An 11,236-nucleotide genomic window follows, 5' to 3' on the forward strand; every position below is an offset into this window, starting at 1 on the left:
ACTTGGTGGCACAGCACCAGGAATTGGCGGGACCCTACTCTCCAAAGATTTACAAAAATTGTTAAATATATATAAAGGGTATGTTAGCATAAAGCAACTTTTGTATCTTGATATCATGGATCTCACTATTCCGTAAACTCGTGTGGTCAATACGTTTTTTTACCGTTGAATTAAGATTGAACGGTCTGCATGTTCTGTGAGTTGTTTGATCTGAATTCAATATTTTTTGAGCTCAATATTTTTTATTTTAAAAATATCGAAATCTGCATATTCTGTGAGTTGTTTGATCTGAATCCAACATCACCAATGTATAGATTACGTGAATGAAGGAATATCTCAACCGTGAATATCTATAAGAGGGTAAAAAGACATCCTTTTGATCTTCTAGTTCTTCTATGAAATTATTCTCTCCTCCTTACATGCATGACTTTCTTTGTCTCCTTTATGCAATTTTTAATAGTTTCTTTTGGTTGTTTTTAATTACACATTCAAAAGGGAGGGTAGAGGTATTGTACATGGTATTAGTTACATGGGCCACATTATTAAAATAATCTAACAGGGTAATTATTGTACTTTTTTTTACAATTGATTAAATCAATGCATTGTTCCTAATTAAACTCTCCCTTCTTATACTATTAACACATCACTCAGTATCATTCCTTTCTTCCTTTTGTCTTAACTATTCTGCCTCCTTAAAAGATCAAACATTGATTTGAGCCATTCAAAGTTTCATAGTCCTTTCCTTTGTTTACACTTTTTAAGTCACAACAAACACCTACTTGAATAAAATGTCTGCTGGAACATTTGCAACACCAGTTGCTGGGCCTGGCTTTGTGGGCTTGAAATCCAACTCGTCAAATCTTTGGCCCAATAATTATTCCATTGAATGGAAAAAGAAGACTGTCTCCAATGGTTCTAGAATTCAATGCATGAAGGTTAAGTGATCTTATGCAATAACCATATTTGATAACATGGTCTTTCTTTTTATCTTTTTCTAATATGCTTTGATTTGTGATGTAATTTTGTAACTTGAATCAGACATGGAATCCCATCAATAATAGGAAATTTGAAACACTTTCCTACCTACCACCACTTTCTGATGACTCCATTGCAAAGGAGATTGACTACATGATCAAGAAAGGATGGACCCCTTGCCTTGAGTTTGATGAGGTTAGTTTTAACATATATAAATCTAGGCATATTAGAGCTTGTTGATTGATTCATATGATATTAAGGCTGGATATATAAGCAATTTAATTAATCACTTATAGCATAAGTATTTACCATATAAATACTTATGTAAAAGCTATTTTCATAACAAAAGTTAAAACAAAATCAAACCGTTTTCATATAATCTATTAGATGTTTTCATAAGTTATACTAGAGAACTTCTGAAAAAAAGCTGAAAACAACTTATAGACATCCCATATGAAGTTGTTTTCATAAATTCTCTCAAATAATCTTACAAGTACTTATATCAGTAGATAAACTCATATAAATCAATCTAGATCTTAAAATTATAAATCTTGATCTTAATACTATAAAACAATAACCATGTAATTCATGATCCAATACTTTTTTTAATAACTTCATTAATTTATTCTATCAGTGGATATTTTTGTTTAACCTTTTGATGCTTTGGTTTTCTACGTATTGTATTTGCATTGTGTATATCTATCTATTAGTAACATGCAAGTTGTATTGTTTGGAAATGTAAGTTTGGGTGTATTCATAGAGCAAATAGCCAGATGCCAGGATACTATGATGGAAGATATTGGACACTATGGAAGCTACCAATGTTTGGTTGTAATGACTCTTCACAAGTGCTTAATGAGATTCATGAATGCAAACGAACATATCCAAATGCATACATAAGATGCTTAGCATTTGACAACAAGAGACACATGCAATCCATGGCTTTTATTATTCATAAACCTAATACCTCCACTAGTACTTAAACCCATCTTGTTATAATATTTTCTTTTCCAACCCATCTTGTTGTTTCTCTTCCTTCATATTGTTCTAAAATAGTACTTGTTTTGTGTAATATATGAATAAAATGTACTGTTCCTTCTCAATGCTATGAGAAAAATCAACGGTTCATTATCAATCTTATGCTTGTCCTTTTATTTTGTATACTAGTGATCATGGTTAAAATATTTTTTAAATTGTCCAATAAGCAATTAAGTACCACTTCATACCTCTTTTGTTTTTTCAAATCCACCTCATATCTCTTTAAAAAAAAAAAAAAAAGGCACCACTCTAATAAAAATATTCCGTGTAACAAAAGCAGCCCATAGATTTAGATTTTAGCGTGCATCCCTTGATTTGGCAGAGATGTGAATAGTGTGTCTGCATGATTAAGGATCATAAACAATTATTTGGAATAACCACTTATGTTAATTGGTTACGTCTTATGAGAAAACCAGACCCTGGTTTCCTAGGAACCGAGGTTTCAATGTGGTCCTTTGAGTCGTTAAAAAAAATAAAAGAATGGCAAGTGCAGGTGTCAACGTTGGATATCTGTGTAGGACACACTTGAAAACCATGTCCCTTTCTTCATCCCTTTTATTTATTATTTGTATTATTGTCGCCAAAACTGGTCACTAGGTCAATCGATACAGGTCTTTTCACTACAAATTTACAAGAGAAAAGTTAATACAAATATGGCAAATTGGAAGCAGGTTACATCATGTTCAACACTTTGCTTTCATTCTCCAGAAACAGTTGCGCAATCTATTTCATATAGTAATACAAACTATGGCAAATTTGTAATGCACGTCACATCAAAATTGATAACCCTCCACATCCACTGGTCATGATATTGCAGTTCATTCACATACTGTACCTCTCATAGTACAAGACATGCTTTCAATATTAGTGTGACGAATTCTTTGGTAATCCAGATCAAGAGTAATTAGTATTGTGCTATGTATCATAAAAATGTGAATAAGCTCGAGTATATTGCATAAAAACCATTAGTTTATATCGGAGTTAACAAATTATTTCAATGCTACTATTTAACTACTCCTTCTGTTCCAAAATACTTGGTTATTTTGCAGAAACCAAGAAATAGCTTTAATTAATAAGTAAATTTCAAATATACTCTAACCTTTAATTGACCAATTTACTCTCTTTTAATGTAAGTGTAGAACAATTGATAAGGCCAGAGTATAATTAACAAAAAGGTAGTTAATATAACCTTGTAAGTTTGACAAATGGCGCATAAATACGAATAATGTTTTTGTTAAAAACCGACAATCAAAAAGGAACCTTGAGAGTTGCTTACACTGGACATATTTGATCTCAAGGTGGTGAGTTAAGAGACATCAAATAAGTACTAACCAAAAGATCCAAATTACAGACCCTACAAACTAACACTGACATTTGTCTATCCAAAAAATTACACGGGACAGTGAGCTGAAGGTAGCATAGGGCATTAATTCAATACAATTAGTGTGTAAAAAAACAAGAGAAACTCTTACAATCCTTCTTCTTTATCCCACCAACTGTTTCTGGCTCCAAGCTTCCCTATGATTGAACCGCCACCAAAACATATATTACCTATATGCAGTGAACAATGGCACCGAAACTTGATTAAGCAAAGAAAATGATTTATTGGGCATAAAATATTTTATAAAATACACACAAACAAGTAAAATGAAGAAGACAGCATCTGCAATTTGTATAAAAATGGAAAAAGGCTCATTTCATTCATAAGCATCACATGGTTGGTTATTTGAATGTTTGTAACAATATCCTAGAAATCAATTCATGCAAAATCGCACTACTCTCGAGTAAAACCAGCAGCTGCATAAACAGACAATTCTGTAGTATAACTTTTTCATTTGTTATACCTAAAAGACATGTGACTAGCGTGGGTGTAAACAAGTAAAAATATTCAGCCTAGAATATTAGCATACAATCTTTCAAAATTTAGGAAGACCGAGTATGCAAATGAAGAATATAACAGAACACATCGTCTCAAAGGGATATAATAAAGTAATAAACACACATTAAACAAGGATTTCTTAGCAGTGATATAATAAATACCAACTATCCTTATTGTCAGTCATGTTATCTCCAGAAATAACATAGCATCTTTCCCAAATAAAACCCCAGAAATAAAATAAATGCATTCCAGCAGTGAGCCCGATGAATGAGTAACCGTATCAGCAAGATATATAGTTATTATTGTCATTACACCCTACCACAATTTACTTTTTTTTTTCTCGTCGTTTGCAATCTCTCTCAAGTCTCCAATTTTAAACAAAGCATCTGGGAAATATAAGTTTATTCTACAGTCATAAATAACAAACAGTAATACTTTGAATTCCCTACCCTAATGTTCGCAGCACACAAATTCCCTCCGACACACATCAATAGTCTACTACATTGCATGTCCAAGTATGAGGTAGACAAGAATATTTCACCTGCTTACCCATCCTATGGTATTTGTTTCTAGTAGAAACATAGAAGCTCTGAAAATATCACCGAATGATTGATCTATGGTTGTTTAGTCCATCAACTACTCTAACTATTGCACTATTCTCCATTTGGTCTACCTTCCTAACAAGTGCTTTTGCACGACTTCTAAAAACATGCCCAATCACTCAAACTTGAGACATTACAGTCTTTGTGCAAATCCATTCTTATATTCTCATCTTTACAGCATTGAGTTTACCTTGTTGTTAGCTTCTTACCGCCAACATTTTGAGGCCTGTTTGGATTGGTTTATTTGAACTTATCTACTGACATAAGTTTTGTGAGACTGTTTGGGAGAACTTATGAAAACAGTATATGACACTGTTCATAAGTTGTTTTCATCTTATATTCATAAGTTCTCCAAGATAGCTTATGGAAACAACTTATAACTCATACAAAAACAATTTGACTTTATTTTAACTTTTGCTATAGAAATAGTTTATACATGAGCACTTGCCATTTATTATGCTATAAACTACAAAAAAGTTGTTTATCCAAACAGGACCTTAGTCTCATACAACATTGTAAATCGAATAGTTGCACGGTAAAATTTTCATTCAAACTTGAGTAGCAATTATCAATCATAAATCATACATAGAAGAACAAAGTAGAATGGTATTTGATTTTCCATTCGAACTCGACTAGCACTTAACTATCACAAAATACAAATACAAGAACAAAGTAGAATGGTATTTGATTTTTCACACCTCAGTCCTCACCTCTCACATCTGAATCTTCTCTTTGTACAAATGTGGAATGAAGGCATGGACACTGAACTAAAGTTCAGCTCAACTTATAAAGGGAATTAAAAGACGAAATCTGAATAAAACACAAAACTAGGAATATATAATTGGCCTAAACACTTCATTCATAATCATCCAAACCTCTCCCACTGTGATATTACTCGCATTGGGATACTGTAAACACGTCAAAATTGTTTTTTTATAAAAGAAATTCATTATACTACACGTATTACGACAGGACTCTAAGAATATAAGATATCGCTACTCTCACCAATTGTATGCTTTTCGCTTATTACAATGACCTATCCGCTGTGTTGGAAATTTAAATCAACCAAGATGTATAAAATTTGAAGAATTGCTTCCAAAATAGAGTGGACAATATGAACTTGTGTAATAATAGTAAAATGTATGTGAGTTGATTTTTGAGAATAATGTACTTTTAAGGGTAAGTTTGATTGGAGAGTAACAGAGGTTTAATTTCTAAAGGTTCAAAATTTACTGATTGTTGTGTTTTACGTTTTAGCCTAGGGAAGACCAAGTAATTTATTGCAGAACTCGTCATTTTGGGGATAATATTTACCATTGTCAGGGGTGTGGCAAAAGAGGATATAAAATAAAATCCAAACAGCAACCACAATCCATGGTGATTAGAGAAGAAGACGAGGTGAACTAGAAGAAGAACAACGACAGCCCCATACTCAGCATTCTAGTCAACTGCAACACCACCAATAAAGAGTGTCGGTAGCCGGAGTACCTTTAAAGATTAAAGCACTAACCCAACCAATCGCAAGATAGCCATTGAGCCATTAAGGATAAAACAAATTGATAACACTCTAGTCTAGCATTACCAGAGTACTGATAACTATTAACCGTAACAAGATGGAGCTAATCACGAGCTATTCATACATGCTAAACTATAGTATAATACATAAAAAGAATGAGACACTCCACAAACAAATAATAGCAATACCTAAAATTTTAGCTCCAACACAAAATGAGTCAATTGAAGACATTCAGTTAATCATATTGATAATCTGTAAGAGGAAAATAATTCAACTTTAAATGATTAAACCATATGTTAATTAAGCTAAACCCTAACCTAATGACAATTGAAAATCATGAAATTTGAAATAAACCCTAATATATCATAATTTGGGAGAAATAGAAAAATTGAACAGACCTTATGAAGGATGCAAAACCTAACGATTCTTCTCAGCAGGCAATGGACGATTGAAGCCGCCACGCCGGTTCATATACTGCCTCGGTTGCCGTTTAGTGACTGCTCTAATGCCGCTGACATCAGCACCAGGTACCGGTTTTCCCTTGGTGGAGTCAAAACCAGTAGGAATCCCCATCATCTTCATCATCTCAATCTCGTCTTCATTCATCTCAACTTCTTCTCCATTCTCTTTCTGCTTCTCTTGTTGTTCCTTGGCGATTCCGTCGACGAAATCAGACACCACTTTCTTAGTTTCTTTGTGGTCGTCATCGACGGAGTCTCGCCGGTGACGCTTTCTGGGAGGGTCGGGGGAAGGTGTTCGGTGGTGGCGTCGACGGTGGGAACGGTCGACGGGAGATCGGGAGCGTGAGTGGCGAGAGCGTCCACGCTCAGGTGAACGCGTACGGGATCTCTTGCTGCGTGCTCTGTCGCGATCCTTGTCACGGTCGCGGTCACGATCTCTGTCACGGTCGCGGTCACGGTCACGGTCTCTGTCACGATCGCGATCGTCTTTGTCTCGTCTACGGTCTCTTTCTCTGTCACGGTGGCGGTCACGGTCGCTCATGGTGGTGGAAGATAGGGTTTAGAGTTCATAGTTCAATTTGGCAAAACCCTATAATAATAATAATAAACATTTTTGCTCCCTTTGGTTTTTGGAGTAACTAGCAAGGTGTAAGAGTAAACTTTATCTCTCACTTTATGGTGTATTGGATTGAGATTTTATGAGACAATTTTGACAAAAAAAAAAGTTTCGATGATTTTATGAGATTTTGTTGGACTACATTGATTTTATGAGACAATTAAAGACTTTTTTACAAGACTTTTTTATAATCAAGATTTTTAACACATGATTTGAATGAACTTTGAGGTATTTTTTTCAAAATAATTTTTACAATCAAGATTTCATAATACTTTATATATTAGGAAACTTTTGTATATTAGAAAAATTTTAAAAGAATCAAAAAAAATTTAATAAAAGAAATTATATTTTTTTGGGAATCCAAAAATAAAAAAAAATCTTTCTCTTTCTTTCTTTTTTTACCTATAAACAGCAATAGCAACGTTTTAATATATCTTTCTCTCTCTCTCTCATACACAAATTGCTTCTTTTTTCCATTTAAATCCAAACGTTGTCGGCTTATGTTAAAAAATTGGGAAATTCGAATGGGAGTTAAGAAACAATATAAGCTTGTGCTGATTGCTGAATTTGTCAACAGCAAAATGACTTATGTTGAATCTAGCACCGTTCAAGAAGAAAACAAAAAGTGAGAAAGAGAAATCATGAAGATGGAGAAGAACACCTTTGATTTATAGATAAAAAGAGAATACTAACTGTCTCAATATCAAAACAAGAAGAAAATATTGTTTTAATACATTCAAGTTCAACACAGATTTTTGGGTTTAGAAAAATATGAGTCACTTTATGGGTTTAGAGAAAAAAGAAGAAAAATATATTTTTGGTTTATTTTGTTTTTTTGTTTTAGTCCCTCTTTGCAATTTCATTTTTGAATTTGGTCTCTCTAAGTGGATGACTAGACATCATCATTGACACATCATCCTCATTTTCCATGTCACATACTGCCACGTCAGCCTCCATTGGCCACATCATCATTTTTGAATTGGAACTTAACGTTATGGACTAAAATCAAAATAATTTGCACATTCAACGACTATTTTAAAACAAAAAAAATAGAGGGATGAAAATAAAAAACTCGCGAACTTACATGGACAAATTGAATAAGAAAAAGACAGAACAGGCAGGGGATGAAATTTGATCCTCTCCATTTTTTTTATGTTTTTATTTTAGCTTTTTATTTATCTCTTAAAATTTTGGGACCTAGAAAAGAAAACTCACATTCATGATCTAGGCTAAGAGATACACACTGTCTAATGCCAAAACCTCACATTCACTACGTTATTTTTTACCTAATCATCAGAATGTTTGCAAAATTGCAGCTACACCCCCACTTTTGGGAGTTGTCGTTTAACACTAGTCCATCATCAACAATAATTGTAGTTACTTCAAGTTAAAGATCTCAAGCCGGAAAGGATTAACGCACAATATATATTTTTCATATTTCACTAATTAGAGGTCAAACTTTAGATCGTTGGACGCAATAACGCCCAAAAAAGTAAAAAACTACACGAAGATTAAACGAAGGACAAATATAATCTCATTACATAAGTGGAAAACATGTGTCTATACTGAGATGGACACACCACATAAAAATAGGTATAACAATCCAAAAAACATTCATGATTAGCAAACACATCTGCGCATTGGTTCGCTTCGCAAAAGAAATGTTAACAACAATCTCACACTCGAAATCTAGCAACAACATAAAATTTTAAAATATATTCTGTCAACAAACAATACATTTGAAATACAAAAATATGCAACTTTATATACATATGGGCAGAGCTATAGGCCCAGCAAGTCTGACCAGTTGCCTTGGCTCTGACCAAAATTTTACCATTTTTAAGCGTTAATTTAGGATAAAATTAACTGAGATTTTTAAGGGTTAGTTTAGGAGGAAATTGAGATTTTTTGTTTAAAATTGAAATTTTTAGGAATTAATTTATGACAAAACTGACATTTTTTGTTGAACTATTTATAATTCAAACTCTATAATTTTTATGGCTCCGCTAATATATATATATATATATATATATATATATATATATATATATATATATATATATATATATATATATATATATATATATATATATGTTGTATTGTTCTCTAGACATATAGCCTCGTTGATGGAATCATCAAGACATACTCCACTAGATAATTTTATAGTATTTATTTAAGGAGTTTGATTGATTAGTTATTTTCCAAATTTTGATTTTGGGGTGTGTAAACTTTTTGTTCCTTAGTGATTAATTAAAATACTGATGAAAGGCATACACCTACCACAACAATAACAATAAGTCCTTATGTGAAGCTCGTGAAGAAAGGATTGCATATAATCATGCTAGAATTTTCATTGGAGACTGTTCTTGTGTGTGGTCTTAGCAGAGCAACTTTAATGGCTAAAAGTGACCACACTCGCATGTTTGCATGCATAAGGTACTAGAAAGTGACTTTGTCTCTTCCAACTTCCCAGATTATGGTGGAAGACATGCATAACTAATTAACATATATGCCACATTGGTTCTGCTGCAGCATGTATATGTAATGTGGTCCTATAAAATACTACTATGCTTCGTGCACTAATCCATGGTAGATGTGCTACGAAAAGTAGATGTGTTGAACCTCGTGAGTGTGTTTATTTTAAATAATAAATACTATGACCCATGATAAAAAAAAATTGGTTATGAGCTGGGATTGGTATCTGGTTACACTAGTTGAATTAAGGGTTAAAGAAATTGGAGGTTCATGGTTAAGTCTAACAAGAAGAAAAAATAACATAACATTGTAATAAGTAAATTTCAGTTACTTCGAAAGATCAATCTATGCAATTATGCGCTGAAACAAAATATCTTAGTAGTTTATAAAACAAAATACATTATAGAGATAGATTAAATAATGAAATCATCTTTTGTTTGTTTTTCATACCTCCGCCATTATTTATTTGGGTTAATGATTAACCTTATGACATAATGTCCCTTATTATTGCTTGAACCAGTTCAATTAGACAATTATATTCTTACACACAGTTTAATTGGTCTCTATCGGATTTTATTTTTTTTGGCAGACTCTATTTGGTGTTGTTATTAGCTGGTGTTGGAATGTATTCGGTAATGTGACATTAATTATTTTGATTATTCTCAAAAAGACATGATTAAAGTAATAAATAAAAGATTTGTGGTTTAACTGCTACACATATAAAGTGGTTAGGTCTTTATTCCTCCACTATTCATGTAAACAATTTTTCTGTTTCATGCATGTTTCTTTTTAGCGTCTTTTCCATTTAAATAACTTCCCTACTTTACTTTATAAATATGGTTTAATATCCACTAAAAGATACGGATTCTGCATTAGGAAAAATTGAAAAGAGATAAAAATGTACCTGACTAATCAACTTCATATGCTCTAATTAAGTGTTCCAAATCACTTAACATTCATTGAAAAAAAGTTCTCTTTATCAATTCTATAATGTTGTGATGGCTCGGGGAAAAATATTAGGTCAAATGTTTCAGAACTACAAGAGAGGAAAATATCATATATCTATTTAAAATTTTAAGTCTTTAGGTTAATGTATCAACTTGGATGTAATACCACTTGTTGGGAGTCCATGGAGCTCGGGAGAAACATCAGGTCAAATGCGAGGAAGACGCCACATCTCCACCCAAAACTTTAAAATATTGGGTTAATGATCAATGCTCTTATAAATTCAACATTCTTCTCATTCATATTCGATGTGAGACTTAATCACTTATACTTGAAATCCAATAGCAATTTTACTAGATGTATAGTAATTAATTGTTTGAGATAACTCGAATTTAAATTTTGATTACATCAATCCTCGATCAAATTTTACTTATTTTCAGCCATATCTCAAATTATAAAAGTTTCCTTCATCTAGAAACCACATGATTAAGATTAAAAAAAAAAGAATATAAAAAAGTGACCGACATAACCATGTGGACTAACCTCACTTAGTATGTATTTTATTTTAGTTAACCTTCTTCAATGACTAACCATGTAGAGCTACTTTGTATTGAAAGATATAGAAGCAACTTTTTACCTACAGCTGATTTTGTATCATCATAAATACAAAGCAGTTTACCTGAACCATTACCATATTTGGGTATCACTAATTACAACATTTACAAATTA

General features: G+C 32.5%; 2 protein-coding genes across 3 annotated transcripts; one reads left to right on the forward strand and one right to left on the reverse strand.

Annotated features, from left to right (window-relative positions):
* The first annotated feature begins 559 nt into the window (after window positions 1-559).
* On the forward strand, window positions 560-2,110 carry LOC123907074 (ribulose bisphosphate carboxylase small subunit, chloroplastic 3-like). The gene is made up of 3 exons (XM_045957164.1): window positions 560-935; window positions 1,039-1,170; window positions 1,719-2,110. Exons 1-3 carry the CDS (start codon window positions 789-791, stop codon window positions 1,956-1,958), a joined length of 519 nt encoding a protein of 172 aa, XP_045813120.1. The 5' UTR covers window positions 560-788; the 3' UTR covers window positions 1,959-2,110.
* Window positions 2,111-3,174: 1,064 nt separating this feature from the next.
* LOC123909834 (U4/U6.U5 small nuclear ribonucleoprotein 27 kDa protein) lies at window positions 3,175-7,097 on the reverse strand. Of its 2 annotated transcripts, XR_006810017.1 has the most exons (3): window positions 6,409-7,097; window positions 6,199-6,262; window positions 3,175-3,564 (listed from the first exon to the last, which is right to left on the reverse strand). XR_006810017.1 is itself a non-coding variant. In XM_045960752.1 (2 exons), exon 1 carries the CDS (start codon window positions 7,010-7,012, stop codon window positions 6,428-6,430), a length of 585 nt encoding a protein of 194 aa, XP_045816708.1. In that variant the 5' UTR covers window positions 7,013-7,097; the 3' UTR covers window positions 3,175-3,564; window positions 6,409-6,427. The 2 variants fall into 2 exon arrangements, 1 of the variants encoding a protein (XP_045816708.1); XM_045960752.1 differs by lacking the exon at window positions 6,199-6,262.
* Between the last annotated feature and the right edge of the window lie 4,139 nt (window positions 7,098-11,236).

The sequence above is a fragment of the Trifolium pratense genome, linkage group LG2, assembly GCF_020283565.1.
Source record: "Trifolium pratense cultivar HEN17-A07 linkage group LG2, ARS_RC_1.1, whole genome shotgun sequence".
Lineage (NCBI taxonomy): Eukaryota > Viridiplantae > Streptophyta > Magnoliopsida > Fabales > Fabaceae > Trifolium > Trifolium pratense.

Coding starts and splice junctions, on each gene's coding strand:
- LOC123907074 (XM_045957164.1), top strand. CDS start 789: ATGTCTGCTGGAACATTTGCAACACCAGTTGCTGGGCCTGGCTTTGTG. Junction 936..1,038: donor CTAGAATTCAATGCATGAAG/GTTAAGTGATCT, acceptor AACTTGAATCAG/ACATGGAATCCCATCAATAA. Junction 1,171..1,718: donor CTTGCCTTGAGTTTGATGAG/GTTAGTTTTAAC, acceptor TGGAAATGTAAG/TTTGGGTGTATTCATAGAGC.
- LOC123909834 (XM_045960752.1), bottom strand. CDS start 7,012: ATGAGCGACCGTGACCGCCACCGTGACAGAGAAAGAGACCGTAGACGA.